Here is a 21,738-nt window from a genome sequence, read left to right as displayed (position 1 = left end):
ATAAAACAAATAATGTTCAATAAAATATAAGAGTAGGCTGCCTGTGCCATCTGCCGCCCGCCATGAGAGTGTCAAGCAGAAACATCTGAGTGGGGCGGGGAAGAGTATACTGGGATGGAGAACAGGCTGTGTGTGTGTACTGTGTAGGTGTGTGAGTGTGTGGGTGTGTCAGTGCTGCATAAATAGATGTGCTATCATGTCGATTTTGTATTAAATGCAATTGAATGGGCAGTATATGCAATTCCGGTCTATAAAATGTCACATCATTTACACTACTGAAGTAATTAGGACCTTTAGAAGCTCTTTTGAGTGAGTCTTTAGAGTAGGCCATGTTTGTGTGCCAGCTGGATGCCAGGGAATGCCAGGAAGTGACAGACAGGCGATTAGTGAGCAAGTGGCTCCCTATTAGCTTGGGGTAATATTCAGCGCTTTGAAGATCTCCACTGGTCCCTGTAGTGTTCCTCCCCTCCGTATGACTAGTGCTGGGGGGGGTCAAGTTCATCTGGTTGCCAGGGAGCTGGATATGATCAAATGTTCAGGCTTGGTGGCAAGGGACATGGGTCGCGGCTCTCATTTCCTCTCATTACAGCAGAGAGCAGAAGAGAGCCAAGGAACAGCTACGGGGAGTCGTGTGACATGCACTGTAGTTCACCCGCAGACTGCCTATTCTTTTTGTGAAACTGAAATTTCACGAGTCATATAAACAAGCTGCATCTTAATCCCTCTGCCTGTGTGGTGTTACGCAGTGTGCCAACAAAAGAGACAAAATAAAAAGCACACAAAGAAGTGCAAAAGTACAGCAATACCACCAGAAAATCCAAAGAAAAAAGGGAACAGAAAAAAGAAAGCCAAATTATGTTTGGGCTTGGTGCAACAGCTAAGTGTTTTCCTGTTGGCATGTGCAGAGATGTTGCCGATGTTGTTTGGCTGTGTCACTTTCAATTAGCATGGTTCATTGGGGGATGCCTTCTGGGGTGAGAAGCGAAGCAGGGGGCAAATCCTAACAGCAGAGTGGCAGGTGGCACTGCCGCTTGGTGTTAAAAGCTGGCCTTCTTACCCCTGCAGCTGACAACAAGCTACAGCCTCTAGGCTTTCATACACTTTGATTTGAAGCAAGTATGTGTAGTTGTTATAGCTTTCCACTTTGTACAAGAAAGCTGCTTCAATACAGACGGAGAGTTTTTTATGTCCATATATTTACAGTTTGTGTTACATTATTGAATATCTTTTTGTAATAATATGATGGCATTTAGCTTTCATCCTTCCGTGTTTGTAATTGAATATGCACGTAACCTTAGTGTATTACAAGACATATTCTGTATGCAATATTTCTCAAGGAATGTAACAACTTTAAGGCGAAATAAAAAACAAAGTGGTTCCTGGGTTTTCTGCCAAAGTGTAAAGTTACCAGTACCATATGGCCAACTGTTATAAGTCAGTAAAATAGGGGACATTTGAAACCTATTCACCCAATATGATTGTTCACATACAGTGAGTTACACCAGAAAAAAAATTCTAAGGCAGAAAATAATAACAATAAGGGAGAACGTTTTTAACATTCCTACAAAAAGCTATTTTACAACAGAGCCATAGCCAGAGAGTTGGTCCTTACCTGCTCCTGGAGCCAGCAGCCAGCTGTACAGGTAGCCAGCCGCCATTGAGAAATAAAGCACCAACGCCCTCTGGCTGTTGACGGTGTCCAATATGTGCTCCACTGTTACCGGGGTGTAGGGGTCCGAGTCCTGCTGGCCTGTCTGCCGCTCCACCAGGAGGTCAGCGAAGGCTCGTGTGCGACCCCGCTCCGCTACTGCCAGAGCCTCATCGTGGTGGCCTGTTTGGATTCAGAGGTCAGAACTGATTAACAGGTATATGCTTAGACAAATTGAAGAATTTAAGGTATGAGAGGTGTCTATGAGCATACCTAGGCTGACGAGGACCCTTTGGAGTGCCTGGTAGCAGGAGGTTTGCAGGTCGAACAGGGAGAGTTTATAGTCTGTGCTGTGCTGGGCTTCATGGCGGATGGTCTCAAACAGTGCAGAAGCCCGGTAGAGCTGAGGATAAACAACAACAACAACACATTAGATATTCGTAGTTGGCTCAGTTTCAAAGAAAAATGATAACATCATACATCATTTTAGCTCTGATTATTGTGGAAAGCATCAGTGCAGGTTTTATAGGTTTGATGATACAATGTAAGCAGTCAGGGCACAGTTCAGACACTACGGATAAAAGTGTCCAACAAATCATACACCACTATGCATGTACATGATTAGCCTTTTAAAGAGGGAGATTAATTGTGGCCACTAGATGGCACAATCCCACCTCAGCGGTCATCACTTATGAGACCCGCTGCCCTCCAATTCTGCTTTTCTCAACTGAGGAAAGTAACATAATGTAGCTTGATGAATCCCCATAAAACACAAGTAAACCTCTCTTCGGCTCCTATTCGCCTGGACAAGGGAAAGGGCAACGAGAAGCTAAACCATTACCTGGGAATCTTGGAAAGACAAAAAAAATCATCTTTGTAAACGCACTAGGCCTGTCTGCGTTATTAGACCTTTCTATTCAGTGCTAGACATTGGATTGAGATAGGGAAAAGAGACAATGGAAAGGTGGGGCAGCAGGCAGTGTTGCACGTTGGCCAAGCGGAGCTGGCCAGGAGTGCTGATTCATGGGAGCCTTTATCGATTTCCTATTTCTGCGCCTATAGCAGCCCTGTAGGGTGACTAGGACCGTTATAGAGCCACTCTCCGGGAGTCCGGGGCCAGCAGAGAGGCCAAAGCACTCTGCTCATACTGCTTTGATCACAGTTTATACAAGACAAAGAACTGCAGTGAAGAAAAGGTGGATGAAGTGGATTGTATCAGCATCGTGGGTCGGGTAAGAGAAAGAAAAAAAGAGCGTGTGTCTTGCGCGCTCACATAATATGCATACACTGTAGCTCGCCTGGCATATCCCAAGGTCATGCAGGAAAAGTGTGTCAGAGTGAACGGGGAGAGTAGAGATCAGCATAGAATCTGTGAGCTCTGCTGCATTAGTGCAAGTAGACGGAGCTGCTGGTCTCAGGCTGATTCTGCTGATAGGACTGTGGGCAGACTGCTGCAGTGCTAGTTTCATCTGTAAGCCTTGCAGACATCCCTTTAAGAGTGAAACTAATTTCTCACAGCGCCTTTCCTCTTCCCTGACCCCTTCTGGCACAGATGAAAGGGGAAACAATCCCAAATGTGCTGCGTCCGCAGTGACTCGCCTTGGCTGTGGTACAGGTAAAAAGCTGCCACATTCTTCAGCTGCTATGCATTCAGATAGCACTCCCATGTTTTACAGCTCTGACACTAACATGGCTTTTATCTGGCAGGTTAAGTGAATGTCAATGTCACTGAATCACAGTGGAGGTTGATCCTTGCATACCTCTAATGATTTTTTGTAAAATAACCGGCCTGATAAGCTCTCATTCTGTGTGGCAGATGATATCAGATGAATAAAGAAAATCTACAGTAGACCACTGCTACTTAAGTAAACATGAATTTATTGATCCATGCTCTCCTTACATATGAATGTGAGGGCATCTCAGAGGGAGCATGCGCTGGTAAAATAGCTGATTATAATCAGGACACGTCAATCTGCGTGTCACTGTGAACACCAGGATCACAGACATGGTGTTGAACTACAATTGGATTGAAATATTTAGAGAATAAGGAACATGAGGTCAAGAACTCTCATTCCACACCTATGGATGCTTTATGAATTTTAATACAAGCCGATAAAAATGAGGTTTGAAGTGGGTCAGGGAATTAACCAAGGTCATCTGTAGCAACAGGCCAGCTCATGAATAACCATTTGATGTACACTCTGAGGAAAACAGTGTCCTTTCTCAGCACCAATTCACCCTGTGGGCTACAATCTGACATGGGGAGAAACACATGGGAAAAACACGGGATCTATGCATGTTAGGACAAAATCCGCCCACTGTTAACATGCCCTACTAAGGTTTTGAGGGCAAGTGTTAAACTGGAAAGCAAATATGCAGTGGAAAAGATGTTGCATCGGGTCATAGTAAGAATAATATTTTGCTTTAATCCAACACAAATTCCTCAATATGAGTCATGAGCCTTTGCCATAGTCACCACCTTGGTCAAGTCTTTCTTTTCTAACTCTTGTTACAGATAATTGCAAACAGACAAAGTAACTTTTGACAGAAACAGAAAGCTATCTGGGTCACATAGATGTGCGTAGCGTGTGTGTATCATACCAGAAATGTTTTGGACTAGATTTTGAAAATGAAAGCAGCTGAATAACATCCCTACAGACACACGTGAGACAGCAACTGCTGTTGGCTGACTGTTCACAGACTTATGTGTGGATACACAAGCAGAGAAAAAAGCAAATCAAATCTTGAGCTGTGGTGTGTGGACAGACTGTAAAGAGAGATGTTAAGGGGATATTCCATGCTTGCCAGGTGGGCAGTGGGCTGAAGAGGAGGGAGTGTGTGTATGTGTGATGTGGAGGCTTGGGACTCCCGAGACCATGCACGTAAAAATATCCAGTCATCTGTCGCCTGTCTGCTGAGATGACAGCATTTACCAGCTTGACAGACTCCCCAGCATATTGCCAGCGGCCATGTTCAAGCTCTACAGCCACCTCTTCTCCTGTTGTTCCCTCGTCCTACAGTATGGGTTATTTCTTTTACCATTGGGCTTTACTTAAAACTTACATTTCACACTTCAGATCATCTATTTCCCTACTCTCGTTTGTAGTCTTTGCCGACCAACAGATGTGCGCTTATTAGAGGTCAGTCTTAACTACGAGAGGTGGATCAGCTGGAAGGAGTCCAGATGGAGGAGAGGAGAGGAGTAGGCTTGAGAGTAGAGTCAAGGCTAGAAGAGGCAGCAGAAGGAGAAGCTTTACCTGATGTTGGGCCTCCTCCAGATTCCCACTGGCCCACAGAGAGAGCCCAAGACGATGGCGGATCTTCGCCTCGTCCTCACGCCGAGCCAGCTGCTCTGCAAGCCGCAGGCCTGTCAGGAGGGGGGGGGGGGAAACGGGAGCAGATGAGAGTAAAAAATATTCAGAGCAGGCAGACTCTTAGGTATCTTTCAGAGTAACAGATGTAAGCATAGCGTGGGACTGATGTTCTGACAGCGAACAGGTTTGGATATTTGGCCTCAGTTGTAAGATACTGCTCACACCGGGTCTACAACACACACACACTCACTCCTGCCATGGAGGGAAGCTGTTAGAGCACTAATCGGACTGCATAGTAATCAATGGTAAGCATCGACTGGCTGAGCAAACACAAACGCGCTCCCAATGCTTGCATAAAAGAAGCCACACAATATCATGAAGACGTCGACAAATATTTGCAAACACAGTGATGAGCTAATAATAGACTCAGTGCAAACTCACAGCGCAAAGCCTACTTTGTGATGTTTTCTGTGAGTTGTTTGGGAAGCCAGGGGAGGTTTGAATGTGCCTGTGTACGCATGTGTGTGTGTGTCTAAGTGTGCATGTTCAGTGAGTGTGCCTGTGTAAGATCACCTGGCGAGGATGCAGTTTGTTTTTCACTTCCAATCCCTCAAGCAGTGAGGCGTTTGTCACATCTTTGCATGTGTCCTCAGTCTGCCTGTCGAGTACTTGGTTCTGCCCAATTACTGGGATGAAAATGCCACTCCACAGAGTACAATGATGAAGAGAAAAGACCACAGTATCACCCACAAGGTGCTAAACGCACAGCAAGCAGTCTGCTGTTTTCAATAGGCTATTGCTCATGCACAGTCTCACTTAACACAGGCCCTCTTTTCTCTCCTCTTGCTAGCGCAATGGAGGTGTCTAAACATGCTTTTGGTCAAAGAGGGGAGACAAATGGGCCAAGCCACCCTCATCCGAGTCTGCTTCCCCGGCATTCCTGGAAAACAGTCTGTGGCTGGACCAGATAAGCCAAGAACAGAGAGCGTGACCTGAAACAGTCATACTATTCCGCAGGACCCAGCACACCACGCAACCGTAGACTTCATGGCTCCTCCACGGCCACGTTAGCCGGCAGCCTTTGAAGCCAGCAACAGTCTCCCCCCTCGCCTTATCTTTGCACACACCCTCCCTCGGTCTGCCTGCCTGCCTGCCCTCTTCCCCCATGCATCTGCCGTGCTCCTCTCTCCCTCTGCCTCCCGTATTCATTTTCTCATCTCGGTGCCTGTGTCTCTGGCGGCCCCCCCTCTGCTTTCTCTACCTGTTTCATCTTGACTGTGGTGGCAGTGCTTGCAGGGAATCTGCACTGCTTAGAGCTCATTAGGCGCTGGAGCAAGAAAGAGGAAACAGATCTAAATTATCCTTTTCATTCTCTGACAGACTTAGCCCTCACTCATCTCAACTCCAACGCCGAAGCCTTTCATCTGCACGCACACACACAACCACGCACACCGGAAACAGCTTTCTTTCTCTGAGAAGCTCTGTGATAGTACTTTATGATCAAGCCTGAGTGTCAACCAACTCTATGTTTTCTTTATTCTCCAGCTGACAGTGAAATAATACATGGGAATCATGACTCGTGCTGATCTCTGTCTTTCCCTTCAGCCCGCTTGCCATTCTCTTTCTTTCTCTCTATTTTTTCTTTCCTCCCCAACTCTCTCATTCCCTCTGTTCTCCCGCTCTGTATCATTCAGTGTCTGTCACCGTCTTCTCGCGTGCCTTCGGAGCGCCTAGCAGGCACAGTCACGTAGCAGAAGCTGACACAGGGATGTGGCCGTGGCTGGCTGCACCCTGAAGAGCAACTAGAGAACACTTTAAAGGCTGCTTGACAGCTGGGGGAGAGATTCTCTCCAGCCCCCGGGCCCACGCACCTCTGGCTTCAGACACAAGCTCTACGTGCAGACACAACAGACACGTGCGCTGGAACAAGGAAATCTCACGCACTGTAGAACCGCAAGTGTGCTGTGGCGGAAACAAAACACCCCGGCACATGCGCGCTCATGACACATGACAACACAGGACACTTTGATCATGACCGCATGCAGAAAATAAGAGTGGGTCATTTACAGTAAGTGCAGCATATCATTTTTTGTAGGGAAATACTAGTAATCCTTGAAGGAAGAAAATACATGTTCAAAATATACACTCTTACTGCTGTATCTCCCTATTCCAACATTTTACTACAGATCTCTAACATGTAGTGTAGATAATGTTATTATCATACACATGAAAGTCAAAAGCAAATAGCTTTCCTTAAATGTGTGAGATAATGTGAGCTAGGCTTATTCTTTTGTATCCTTTTTCAGATTTTAATCACTAAAATGTATGATGAGGTAAATTATTTTGTCTGCTCTGGGCCAAAGAAATTAGTCAAATAAAATATAAAAAGAGAAAAAAAAATATAGCCACATAGATCTACAAAGGTTAGAAGCAGAACGTTTATCAGCAGCTCACTTTGCCATCTGACAAATCCCTACTGACATTTCACCAGCAACCAACATTCAACATTTGTAGCGTAAAAAGAGACACATGGAGAACTGCGAGGGGTCCACATATGATGATGAAAGGTCCAGACATTTCACATTGTGATACCTATCATCCAACTGCATTTAATTTTTAATCCTACTGACAAGCTGTTCAAAGGCCTACCTACATGAATGTGCTGTATTACAAATCCTGATTCAGTTCAATTACAGTGTTGATAACACTGAATAAAATCGCATGTTACAGTATGAAAGACAACCTTTATATACTCGGTACATGATCCTGCTATGTTTTATGCTCCGTTTTACACATGATTGAGGCCTGTTTCTTACCGATCCTACAGATTTCATACAATCCTCAACTATAGGAGTTCAATCTCATATGTATTTTGTACATGTAAGCCAAGATACAAATACATGATCTGTTCATATACAAATTATTTAAATGCTACATTTTCAAAACTGATTAGATTATAAGAATATCTGCTTATTTACTTTTAGTTTTTTATTCCAGTCTGCATTTATCAATATACGATCACATTTTCCAGATTAAAATATAAAGCATTAGTTACAATTTGACCAAGAATAGCTTTTGTAGGTTAATATTCCTGCTCCATTAGTTGTGGTTCCATAAATGAAGCGTGGAGAAACTTTAATACCTCAATTAGTCGCTACAATGACGGCATTGATTTAATGACACTACCGAGTTAATCGTTGAAAAGGTGGATCTTGGTGGGAAATGCCTCTTTTGTTTAATGTTCAGACAGCGATGTGTAGTGCCCTTTAATGTAAAATACAGGAACTTGTGGAGTAGTGTGAACACTTGAAGTGACAGAAATAATGTCTGCCTATCATCACTTCATTGGTGTCTTCATGTGTCTTCCACTGAAGCCTTGTTATTCTGTGTTACTGTGTGATATAGGATAACCGTCAGACACACACAAGTACACACATTTAAGACATGCAATGATTTGGAGATCACAAGTTGTCAACAGTATCTGCACTAGTTCGGAGCTGCCTTTCTATCCTTTCTTCCAATTAATATTTTTCGATAAACAAAAAACAAGCAGTGCAGCATGAAGAACAGAAAAAAGAAACACACAACAAACAGTTTGAGAGGAAAAAAATAGAAAAACTGAAGGGAGAATAAACCTCGCCAACTTTTCGGTCTGGGTAGGTTGGCCAGAAATAATTGGCTGTCAGGGATAGTGAAGGCACTGTTCTTTTTCGCAGCCAGACCGAGGAACAATACAAGGACAATGCGGGGGACAACAGGAGGACAGGGTGGAGACAGAATGGCTTGTCGCCTTTGTTTCCATTAAAGCTCAACAAGCAGGCCAGCAGAGGGTGTATGGGTCACTGCAGGCCCTGCTAACTCTAATAGAGCGGACGGAGGAGAGAGAGAGGAGATTTATTCCTGTTCCCTTGCATTCACTCCCTGCAGGGTGAAATATACAACTGTCCTCTTACACAAGCTGCAATTTCCATGGATTCAAACTGAGTTGGGTCGTAACACGGTGGGTGTGCTGAGAATGAAGTCTGTTAACGGGCACAGGCTAGGCAGGCGATGTGGACATTAAGCTCACATTCACGGAGGCTTCCACTTATCCCATCCTGGGTGACAAACCCTTCCTGCACCGTCACTAACATAATGAATTTCTGAGGGGCCAAGCTGCAGGTTTTTACTTCCCCGTAATCTGCAGGGGACAATGAAGCATGAGAGGCAGTAGTCTGTCAGCCACTGTGTGAAAAGATTCTTTGCCACCTGACTGCAAAGAACCCTCTGAGAATAGTAGATATAGAGGTGTGAAGGACTGCGAGCAGTAAACAGTAAAAAATGCCTTGGCGTGCATCCTGATTTGTTTTCACAGACATACACACACAAATGCTTCAACTATACGGCACAGAAGACAACACAAACGCATAATATATACACAAAATCCCCCTGTGCACTTATAACACATACACAAACACATTCACACAGTCACTAAAAATGTGGCAAAGGCTTAGCAACAAATAGGCTCTGAATTTCATATTCATGAATGCACAAACTCTAAGCCTATCAGCTCGGGCAACAAAGGCAATCCTCTCTGCCGTTCCCCCCGACTCACTCACCTTCCTGCAGGTACATGACAGCCTGTGAGTAGTTTTGCAGTGCGTGGTGTGTCCTCCCCAGGCTGCCATAGGCCAGTGTCTTGGCAGCCAAGTCATTAGTCTGAGCCGCCACACTCAGGTGCTGCTCCTGGAACACCACCGCCCGCTCGTAGTTCCCGAGCGACTCGTAGGTAAGGCCCAAGTTCCCATAGGCGCGGGCCTGGCGCGCTGGACTGCCCGCTTCCTCCGCAATCTCCAGGTCACTTTGGTGGCATCGCAGGGCCGTCTCATACTCTCCCATAGATTGATATACAGTGCCCAAACCGCAGCTGGCGTCACCCTCTAAGATCCGGTCCTGGGTGTCACGGGCGATGGTCAGCTGACGCTCCAGACAGGAAATCGCCTGCTCGTAATTTCCCAGCTGGCTGTGCAGTGCGCCCAGTTCACCGTAGGCCTGAGCCTTGCCTCCACACTCCCCCAGCTCATGAGCCACTACCAGACGCTTCTCAAAACACACAAGCGACTGCTGTAGGTTTCCCATGGCCCTGCAGGTAGAGGCAGAAAACCAATGAGATTAGGAGTCAGATAAGAAACATTACATTACATGTTACTTGTTAGACGCTTTTATCCAAAGCGACTTACATACTCAATACTGTGGACAACCCCCACAGGAGCAATTTGGGGTGAAGTGTCTTGCCCAGGGACGCAACGACATGCTGACTGCAGTGGGGTTTGAACCTGTGACCCCCTGATCCGAACACCTACAGACAACCCACTACGCCACACGCCTCCAGAAACCAACAAGACAACCTAAAGTAAATCTGTCGTTGGCTTTTTTGTCAAATTGAACCAATAGAGAGATATCTCCAATGCCCACAAAATAAGATTTGCTTATCTCATATCTAGAGGAAACTGTATTCTTGATTCATACAGATACATATCAAGTCTCCTGTAACAAAAACCAGATAACACTAGATCATTTCACTAGATAATTTCTGATGTGAACAGACTATGTGTGTGAATGGCTGTAAAAAGTCAAACTGAAGCTCTGTTTGTAACACTGTGTACCATCCTTTATTACAAGATGGGTCATCTGTCAAAGGATTCTCACTTCCATCCTCTAGTGTATGTGTTGACAGAGAAGCATTCATCCTGTTCTCCACATTTCATTCCCCTTCACAGCCTTCAAAGTCTTCAAACAGACTTTATTCACATACTCGGGCATCTCAACAATTGCTGGATGCCGGTTAAACTGGAGCATTCACAGAATAAAAGCCTTAAGCTTAATTAATGATTTGTGATAATGCATGTGTTTGACTAAGAGCTGTTAGAAGGCGAGATGGGTTTGAGTGTGTCTATTATTCCCCCCTAAACACGTGCATGGCTAATACTGCCGTGCGTGATTGCTGTGGAGCCGCGCCGATGACGCACAATGAGAAGAAAATCTTCTGCGAAATGAGGATTTCAGCAAGCCTCTCGTGTTTTATTTGCAGTGTAGTCTCCTAGGATGCTATGGGCTCTTTGAAGCATAAGGAGAAATAGAAGGGAGAAGAGCGACAAGATGTAAGAGGTCTCCTTGAAATATATGTGCTTCCCTCAGTTTCAGACGTCTGTGTGCCAAAGCCTCTTTGCATACAGATAAGGCCGGGGCCACTAGGCTTCTGCTGAGACAGCTAGCATCATCAGCAAGGTGTCTCTAAACTATGGTGGTCCTTTATAGTCAGCGCATGGAGGAAGATAATATGGAAAGTAGGATTACCGTGATTATTAGTAATACCCAGTAAATACAATTATCTGCTTCTGCAACAGCTAGGGGATATTGACACTGGTGCGTTTTACAAATACTGAAAAGCAATTTTCCTACCCTTGAGAAAAAGTGAGTTTGAAACATTTGTTGAAAGCAGACTCACCTGTGTCCATTGCCTAAGCCTCTGTAGGCCTTCTCCTGGTCCTGCATGCGGTTGAGGCTCTGGGCCACAGCCAGATACTGGTCATAATACTTGATGGCTTCCTCAAAGTCTCCCAAAGCCTCATAACAGTCTCCCAGGTTTCCATAGGCCCTGCCCCTGTCCATCATGGCCTCGTTGCCACTCAGCTGCTGTAAAGTGGCCAGCTGCTGCTCCAGATAGCCAATAGCTTCCTCCATCACGCCTACATTCATTTTAGTGATGCCCATATTCCCGTACACTTGAGCCTCCACTACGGGATCCTTCAGCCTGCGACCTAGCTCCAACTGCTCCTCGTAGCTCTTAAAGGCCATGGCGTATTTCCCCAGAGCCATGTAGACAGCTGCCAGGTGACCGTGGGCTTTGCACTCTCCTGGCAAGTCGCCCAGCTCTTGATAGACCTCCAGCTCCTGGGTGTGGTAGCCTAGAGCTTTGTCATATTTCTGCACAAGTCTGTAGGTGGCCCCGAGGGCGGCATAGGCACATGCCTCCATCCTACGCTCCTTAACCTGAAACAAGACAGAATTTCATAATGTCAGCATGAGGGACGTGATATGAGTGATATCAACATTACATTCCACATGACATTTCCTATTTATATGATGAATGGTTCTGGTATATGCTGTATTGAATTCAATTTGTGTGGGCGTACCTGGTGAGCTAAGGCCAGTTGCTGCTCGTAAAACTGAATGGCTCCAGCCACATCTTTTTTACAGACAAATATGTCCCCGAGGTTCCCCAGAGCTCTGAAGCGAGCCTGTGCATTGTTCAGGGACTGGGCCAGTGACAGCAGGTATTTCTGACACTCCTCTGCCTTAGTGAAGTCTCCCAGCGCTTTAAAAGCCAAACCGAGGTTACAGTAAGCCTTGGCCTGACTCAGTTTGTCATGAAGATCCTTGGCCAGAGCTAAGTCCTGCTCATAGTATTTAACGGCATCCTGGTAGTTGCCCAGACAGTAGTGGGCATAACCCAGATTGTGACAAACTTTCCCTTCGCTCTCCATGTCTTGAAGGTCGGGGGACAAGCGGAGGTACTGCTCATAGTACGGCACAGCCTGAGGGAACTCTCCTCGAGAGCAGTGGAAGTTGCCGAGGTTGCCCAGAGCCCGCGCCTCGCTCTGGACATCCCTGAGCTCACGAGCAATGTTGAGGTGGTTCTGGTAATGTTGCAGAGCACGGTCATGGGCTCCCAGGGCTTGGTAAGCCACGGCCAGGTTTCCATGGGTGGACGCCTGCGAGGCCCGGTCATTTACCTCCATGGAAATCTGGAGCTCCTGGCGGTGGTATCGGACAGCCTGGTCGAAGGCTCCCAGGGCATTGTAGGCGTTACCCATGTTGCCATAGGACCGGCCCTGAGCAGCATAGTCATTCAGCTCCTGAGCAATGGCCAGGTGTGTTTTGTGGAGTTTCAGTGCGGTCTCATAGTCCCCCTTCATCTGGTGGATGATGCCTGGGGAGAGAGAGAGCAACAGGATGAAGTTAAAGACCCATTCAAGGGGAAATTGTAATTGAGTAAAATTCAAGTGCCTAGTCAGCTCTTCATGTACAAAACAAGTCATTTGGTTGTTAGAATATGCTCTCGGAGCCATCTGTTCTCTGCTTACACAACACACTCTCTCAAAGAATTATGGTCATTAAAATGTAGTGCAATCAAACAGAGTTATTATAACCCCAAAATAGAATCTTTTGATCGTCTAAGCTGTTTTTGAGGGATTTACCAAAATCAACACATTTTCCACAGGGTTGGAAGTGGTTATGAGAGAACAAGAAAGACTGAGGGAGTAAAAGTGGGTGAGAGTGTGAAAAGCTGATCTAAAGCTCAGCGTACTACTTTATATAAATGAAAAGTGTTGAGAAACAATAAATAATGGAGATCCTGGTGCATTGAGTGTATAATCTCTGATAAAATACCCTCCTAAAAATAATAACTTTACCCTAGAGTCAGAACACCATTTGGCACATACACACAAAACCCAAACAAATGTGCACCCATACCCACATTCCCATACCGACTAAAACACAGCCGAGAGTAAAGAGACATCAAAGCATATCTACAATATCTCCTTTCTTCCCTCTAAGACTCACTACTAATCTCTGGCTCTCTCCTTTTGCATTGTCACCCAGCCTTTTCAATGTTAATAATAGCGCTGATAATATGAAAAATCGACAGGGAAGACAGGGTGGCTGCAGGCTGGTGGATGGAGAAAGAAAAAACAGCTGCAAAGAAAATAACATAGTCATTCATCCACCAGCCTGGCCATCACTGCTGCATCAGCATGAAGACTAATGGGCTGCTATGACGGGGGTACAGCCGCTGACGGGACACCAGAAATGGAAACGGTAAGAATGGGTGGGAAAGGGGGCTGGAGAGGGGCTCCTGTGGCTTGTGGTGAGCAAGATGGTGCCGCCGGGATTAGTTACCGCCATGTGTGCTTTCCCATTTATTTCATCTGAAACTTGCCACATTATGGGCCCGAACACAGGCTACATAAACAGAGGGATTGAAAATAAACAGACGCCTCAAACAAATGCAGAAGTTATACGATAGATGTGGCTATGCAGTCAGATGTTGGCGCTGTTGAGAAGCAGTATATTAGACCAATGAGAATGGAAAGACAAAATATGTTGGCGCCTCTAGAGTATAAGCCACTGGGCTGCATATTGGTTTGACACTACACCAGGTATGTTTATTCAGACGAATATACATAAAGTGCATACAATCTTTTATAGTTTGTTGAGCATGGAAAAAATACCCATGGGAAATTTGAATCATCAGTATTTCACTCTAAAATCAAGTCTAAATGAGGAGATTAGTTTCCCTTAAAGCTGCCTAAATTGGGTGCCTGATTGGATTTTTCACCATCAAAGATCCTCTGCCTACTCAATTCAGACCATGATTCAGCATGTAGCAGACACCTACGGATAGATCTAAACTGATGTGCTGTTTGTCTGCTTGCTTGTGTTCTCAGGTTAAAGTGATACCACCTGAACTGACCTTGTAATCATCAGTTCACTGCCCTGAGGAGTTGGTATGCCAGGCGTCTCACAGAGGAACAGGGAGACAAGCAGTGCAAAAAATAAAGGAAGTATACAGATTGCAAATGACAAACTGCACTATGCGCAAAATCCACGTGAAGCTTTGGACTCTACAGTACCAACACACTACAACTGTCTTTTAACAAATTCAATGAATGAAATTAGGCTCTATTGGAACAGATATTTCCTACATCTTGGAAAAACCTCTCAGCTTTGCCGAGGATTTTTTCCGAAGAGTGGGAGCATGTTGAGATTCACAGCATGCTAGTTGGAAGAGCACTGACAGCTCTCGCCACAAAGTCACTCCCAAGGTTATGCTTTCCCCAATGGAGGCTGATCTTACTGAGGATATAATGCCTACTGATGTATTAGCAGCAAACATGTTCCATGCTGGAGGCTAAAAATGGATTTGGGGCTCTGTGATGGCAAAGGGGTGGGAGAGACAGCAGGGGAAAGAGGCTGGGGGAGTATGGCCAGGTCTGAGGCTTGGCCTGGAAGCTGCAGCCAAAATTGCCATGAGCCTTAGGCTATGCCTGGAGCCTCACTTGAAGCTAGAAATATTTTCTGCCCTCCCCCATATGGCAAGAGGATTTTGGAACCTTGTGGGATTATTATCAAGCATCATAGTAAATAAAGCCATACTGAACATGCTACTAAAAATTGATGAAACACAAAAATGTGGAATTAGTACGGGAATTCTGGCCCAAGTGGGTGTGTTTTCCAAATTACAATCATATCTAATTTGAGTAGTCCTAACATCCTAAGTATGTTGTGCATACTAAATGCACTTGACTGTGACATGTTGAATAATATGGCTTAATTATTTCTCTTATGCGCACAGCTTAAGGTGATGACTGTGAAAAACCAGGACAAAGCACACGCCATATCATTCAAATACTTTCATACAGCGCCCTATCCATCCAGAGGCCTCTCCATCCCCCCATAACCAAAGACATTAAAAGCGTGGCAATGTGTTGTCACTTTTCATTACACAGCTGGCTGTACATAGAGGGATATGCAGCAGTGATGACTTTGAAGGATGGTGTCTTGTTCTGAGTAAATCACTGTGTCATTCTTCCAGGGAGCGATGGAGGTCCAGAGCGCCGCTGCCTACCGTCAGCTAAGAGGATTTTACCAACAATGGTGCTGCTGCCACTGAGCTGCCACTAGGAATAGAGTCGAGATGACCATGCTGAGCCAGGAATGACTGGGGTGTGGTTTTCATTTATATTTCAGAATGAGGTCGACATTATAATTTACAGAACAAGAAACCAGAACAGGATGCTGGTTTGTGGAAATGCTTGGGATTGGAATGTGTAAAATGCTATAAGCCGGATATATACTAGCTTTTAATTACGCTTTCTCATGGCACTGTCTCTTTTATCCTGCTGCCGTTTGAAACGTTGGCTGTGATGCGTAGGTTATGCGGACGCGTGTTAAAAAAGAATACATTTCAAAAGGGAAGTCAACATTTGAAGTGTATTCCAATGAGACTAAGCAGTATTGACGAAATGTTTGATCTTATCAGAACAAGCGTATGTAGTATCACTTCTGAATTCCTTTTATAAATTGTAGATCATTTTGTCACTGTGAGAGAATTAACAAAGCTGCTTGCACCAATGATTTGAGAGTTAGTACAAATGGATGAAGGTTCTTCCCTACCAAGTCTTGAAAATATAATTCTCATAGCACGTTCCCTAGGTTAGGCTTCTATTTTTTGGTAAAACATATTTATTATTTATTTTAACCACACGTTTTAGTCACCATCGAGCACAGAGAAGGGAAAACCCCAAATTGAAACGGTTAAAACCTAGAATGTGTAACCCCCTCAATAAAAGATATGGATAACTATGTTATAATATGGAGGGTTACTTTCACTTCCACCATAATCCTATCTATGAGAGAATGAAACGGGGGAATGGAAGTCAAAAGCTTCCATTATAATATGCAAAGTGGGTTAACTGGGCTGTACGAGTTGTACAATATAGAATAGTGTGTGTTATGATCTGTGGGGGGAAGCAGTGAGCTAAGGCAGGGTCTAGATCCAGCTGGGGTGTGCAGGAGGAGGGAAGGGGGCGGAGCTGGGGGTCTGGGCTTAAGGTAGCAAATCCTCACTCTCAGACACAGACATCTCCTGCAGTCTGACTGACAGAGAGACAGGAAGGGGAAGATAAAAAAGGACAGGGTATGGATAGATGAATGCGTGTGTGGTCGTCAACAGTAACACACTGTACAGTACATGCCGCCTGCAGCATGAGCTTAGCTGCTTTCCTTTTCCTTCTTGCTGACCCTCACCACTCCTTTAAACAAACTGTTGCTTTACCGACCACAAGCATGACATCTCCCCCTACTACATTTTACAATAATGTTCCGTCAGAACTACATTTTTGCACCGCACAATCCCCCCTCCGTTAAGGAACAGATCACATTTCCTGCTGAATTTGCAGATGTGCTTTATGCAGGGCACCAAGTTGCTTCATGTAAAAGAATGCTACAGCTCTTGTGTTTCACTTAATAGCTCCACAGTGAATATAATAATAACTGCATACACTAAGCTAAAGTTTAGTGTAAGCAAAAGACCAGAGGAGTATGTTTCGCAGGGCTTCAGTCCAGTTTCTGGCAGGGTCCTCTGAAGGAGGCCATGCAGGGGGAGTCAGGGAGCGTCTGCTGCTTTTCCAACAAACACATATTTGGGGCCAAGCTGCAAAGATCTTTCCAGGACAGTAACTCAAGACTGGCATCCTTAAGATTCCCCCTCCTCTTTTCCAACTATTCCTACAATCACCCCCTCTCTTCCATTTGCCAGCTTGCTAATATTTACTCAGGATATTTACCCAGTCATTAGTGGTCAGTTTAGGATGTCACCAGTCTCAGATAAATGCACGTTTTTATGTATTCGTTAGGCTCTTTCCCTGTCTTTCCTCCTTACAGCGTTCTTTCATTCATTCTGTCTGGGCCATTAGGCTTGCTAAATTCCTCTGTAAATTCAGCTCTCCCCTGCTCGCTTTCCTGGTCAGATTCATAATATATCTACAATCAGGGCTGTTTCAAAAGGCTTAGGTACAAAACGGAATAATCTCTTTGCCTCAGTGCCCCCAGGCAAGTCTGGTCACTGTCTGTGTTTTGTCCATGCTGTGGGCAGACTGAAATCAGTTTTGAAAAGGTACATTATTTATGTATATGCAACCATTGTTTTTGTAGTTGTAATGATGATAATGATGATGGAGTAGTTGTAAAAGCATTTCATGAGTAGGGATGTTTATCTTATCTGCTAATTATTCCATGATTCTGACTATTTGTATGCAATTCACATAAAAGGCTGACACTATCACAATCAGATGTCTCAGTGTTGGTGTTATTATATGTCAACTGCCAACAACGATCATGATGCTTGCTGGCGTGACATTGTTAGTATGTTAGTAAATCTGGTGATCAGATGTCTGGACAGAGCATTTTTCCTAAACTGATTCCAACGCTCAATTCTCACATGACCATTGAGGGGGGAAAAGCATTTGAAAGGGGTTTAGCATAAAAGGTCTGGAACTAATAACATACAGAAGTTATGTGCTGTTTTAGACACTACTGATTGAATACAGAGCATTACATTGTCGGATTCTGTTGTTTTGCGAAGTCTTCTTCCTGTTGTTTTCCTTTTCCTTTGTTTTTGTGAGCATCAGCGGAAAGCATTCCCTGGGGATATTAGATAAAAGAAAGGAGGGGGTGCTTAATTAGGAATAGGTTACCTCGAGCCTTTCTCTCTGATGGAGTCGACCTTTTCAAGTGACTTCTTTAAGACCTATGGTCAGATGAGGAGGTGGGAATCGAGGAAAAAGCCAGCGAGTCCAGGCTACAACACAGACGCTATCAAACAAAGTTATTCAAAGTCTCTTTGAAGTGAAATGCAAGGGGAAATAATACAATTTAGATTCTGTTTCATGAATACCAGAAATATGAGCTACATGGGAATCTACCCCTTCAGTCCTCTCTCAGATATTAAATATTGCTGACTAGGGGGTAAGTTGGCCAATTAATGAATAATAAATGGGGCTGGAATGCAACATTCTCATATCCTTTATAGGTCAGAGTGTGCTGAGCCAGGGCTGCTGGTACCGCTGGGCATCATGGTTAGATATTAAAGCATGGCGATCTCTATACTAGTGTACCTCAGAGCCATGTCAGCTGCTGCTCCACCCACACTACACGCAACATTAACGACACGCTGAGAGGGCATAATAAAAGTTTGTTCTTCGCTGTTTCTGCAACTTCTCCTTCCCATCTCCCTCAGTGTTTTTTGCTTTTATCGTAGCTCGTTAATCTTCACTCGATCATCTATCGCCTATTTGTGCACAGCGCAAAGGCAGCATTTTTTGAAGTCTCAAACAATACCCTGTTAGTTTTTAGCTCATATCTCATTGTTCTAAGCAGGATCGCGGGCGCCTCAGACGGAGTAACAATGCACACTCCACTGCCGCAAACAAAAACAACAACAATGGGGCAATTACAGACTGATGCTTCACAACCTCCACTTCATTCTGTGTTATCTTCATTATTCAGCTCCTCTTGAATCAGCTATTAAAGGTAATTAAGCGATTCATCAAGTCAGTTTCAATTACTGGGAGCTTGACAGCTGCAGATTACAATCAGTAGGGGTGAGAGGAGAGAATGAGAGAAGGAGGCTTCAAAAAGTGAAAAAAGAGAGAAAGAAATAGACTAAATGTAAGCGATCAGGCAGCATCGAAATGGGCAAAGAGATCGTTCTGGTGTCAAGAGGTTCCGCAACCACAGGATGGTGCAGGTTGCCCAGGGCGTCTCCATGGCGCTCTATAGCTACCACCCACTCATTCTTATCTTCTGCTCTGTCCCTAGCTGGAGATCTTTGACACTTCATCATTACACTATCATTAGCCTGTCATGGACGGGAGCAACTGTAGCGTTGCAACTAATAATGAATAAGAGCACTCTTGCCATCGTAATGGCAATCAAACTACAGATAGGAATACATTTCCTGCCTGACATTAAGTCACACGTAATAAAGCTCACATGCACTGTATGTTCATAAATGTTCTCACTAAAGCAGCCCCTTATTTATGACAACCAGTCACCAGCTCACTTTTAAAATCAGGTGCGTGTTAGTGCTAAGAGCACTCCAGTATGGGCGACCATTAGGCCGGTCAAAGGACGACTTCAATTTATGTTTGGCTGATTAACCCCACTCTGCTTGCACACTTTTACAAATTAGGTTAAAGAATAATTCATCTGGGAGGAACTATTATGCCTCTTAGTTGTCCATTAGAGTCAGGTTTACTACTGCATTGATGGCTATCATAAGTCTCCCAGCGTAGGTTGAAACTGTTGGACTAATTGCAAGAGAATTGGCCATATCATTTTTACTTATGGGTTATTGAATATCCAAAAGGACACCTTTATCCCAAAGGTTTCTTTTATCATTATATTAGCCGACTCCGCAAAGTAACCTTGCCAATAATTATATTCTCACAGGACTTGGCTCCAAGACATTGAATTGTAAAGGGCATAATTGGTATGTTTTACATTTCAATCAAAATACTTGATGGTATATAATTAATTTCAACCATCTCGTTTTTTCATTTATCTTTAAAAAACTCTTTGTTTGAAGATTAAAGGTGGGGTAGGTAATTTTGGAGAAACCAGCTCGAGATCGCTAGAATTTGAAAATACACAACCGGAAAAAATCTGACACTTCCTTACAGAGCCCCTCCTCCAACACACACGAACGTGCACATGACCAATGAGGGCACGAGATAAGTTTGTGCACAGATGGAAGGCTGACAGGCAGGTAGGCCATCCAGTTATTTTAGCCGGGCCGGCTAAAATGATTGGTCGTGCTTTTTACAGTACTACGGCTTCCACAGATGACATTTTTTTATGGATTTTTTGTCAAAGTACTTCAGATATTCATTGCTATCGGGATGTTAAGAGCATTCCATGGAATATAACAAAAAGTGTATCTCGAGCCGGTTTCTCAAACTTACCTACCCCACCTTTAAGTCCAACCGGTGTGAAGGTGAGAGCATATTATTGTAAAGAGATGTCCTGCTAAACACATTTTTATGGGGTTTACTTTTGCGTGTATTACTAGCATTCAATCGCCATATTGCTTCCCTGAACTCACAAATACTGTTGGCTCTATATGCACCATCTTCTTCCCCAGCTCCCTTGAAGAAGCCCTTGACTCAACAACCTTATGCGTACATTATCTTCTGGGTACCACTCACTGAGGAACATTATACATACCCTTAAATACTGTATCTAAAAACAGCTTTGCATAAAATAGGGACGATACAGTAACATACTGCTGTCCTCTGCCTTAAAATACCAGAAACACTCAGGTCTCACTTACCATAAATATCATTGAAAACAACAGTGGGTAAACAGCTCATGTAAATGCAGACAAACAGAGGGCGGTTCCCAGCAGCACAGTGAAGACACTAGCAGGAAATGGAAGCTCTCACATTTTATCCCCAAAACAATTAAGAGCAGGCAGGACACCTCGCAGTCTTTTTTTCTTCTCATCCCTCCTTTTAGTAGGTTAGGTCATATTGAGTTTAAATAACGCTCATAAATCCCCATGTTTCAGTAAACAAACAATAAAAACCTACATCAGTCTGCAAGATATCTGCTAACTATATCTTCTAACTAGTAGGCGCTCCCTTGCAGCTGGGCACTAATGCAACATTGTGCTTGTTTGGATCAATGAGGAATCTCAAAGGGCGACACACCAGCATCACTAGATACTGTACATGCTGTCAGTGGTTGTCTATTCAAGGGGATGAGATGATACCTGGATCTGTGTAAAAGGGATTGGAGTACTTTGGGAGATCCCACTTATCAATTTCTAAGGAGAAGTCTTATACTGAAGTCAGTCTGAAGTGTCCCTGAGAGATTCACTCCAGTGATCAATACTCATACATTAGAGTTGAAAATGTTGACTGTTGTGCCCAACAGAAACACTGAGGTGGTGTTTAGAGCAACAATAGAGGGCTTCAGCAAAAAAAGGGGAATTGTCTGTTAAATCTGGTTTAAGGGTTAGGGTATGGTGTAGCATTGGCAAATTAATAAATTACAATATTACAAAAATATATCCTACTGTAGTATCATGATTTGACCAGATTTTAATCCGAAACTTCATTTTTTTTAATAAAGAATTTGTGTGTCAAGTGTCATCATATTCAAGTGGAT

General features: G+C 44.2%; 1 protein-coding gene across 5 annotated transcripts in view; it reads right to left on the bottom strand.

Annotated features, from left to right (window-relative positions):
• LOC117472635 (tetratricopeptide repeat protein 28-like) overlaps positions 1-21,738 on the bottom strand; it is a 172,419-nt gene that overhangs the window by 12,574 nt on the left and 138,107 nt on the right. For all 5 annotated transcript variants that reach the window (XM_034117935.1, XM_034117936.1, XM_034117938.1 and 2 more), the window contains 6 exons: positions 12,138-12,934; positions 11,450-11,994; positions 9,561-10,084; positions 4,906-5,015; positions 1,922-2,051; positions 1,613-1,831 (listed from right to left, as the gene is read on the bottom strand). In XM_034117935.1, the coding sequence (XP_033973826.1) occupies positions 1,613-1,831; positions 1,922-2,051; positions 4,906-5,015; positions 9,561-10,084; positions 11,450-11,994; positions 12,138-12,934 (2,325 nt within the window). The remainder of the gene's footprint in view (positions 1-1,612; positions 1,832-1,921; positions 2,052-4,905; positions 5,016-9,560; positions 10,085-11,449; positions 11,995-12,137; positions 12,935-21,738) is intronic.

Source organism: Trematomus bernacchii, unplaced genomic scaffold (assembly GCF_902827165.1).
Source record: "Trematomus bernacchii unplaced genomic scaffold, fTreBer1.1, whole genome shotgun sequence".
NCBI classification, from domain to species: Eukaryota; Metazoa; Chordata; class Actinopteri; order Perciformes; family Nototheniidae; genus Trematomus; species Trematomus bernacchii.
Note: the sequence above shows the minus strand (reverse complement) of the source record. Positions and strands in the feature narration are given on the sequence as shown.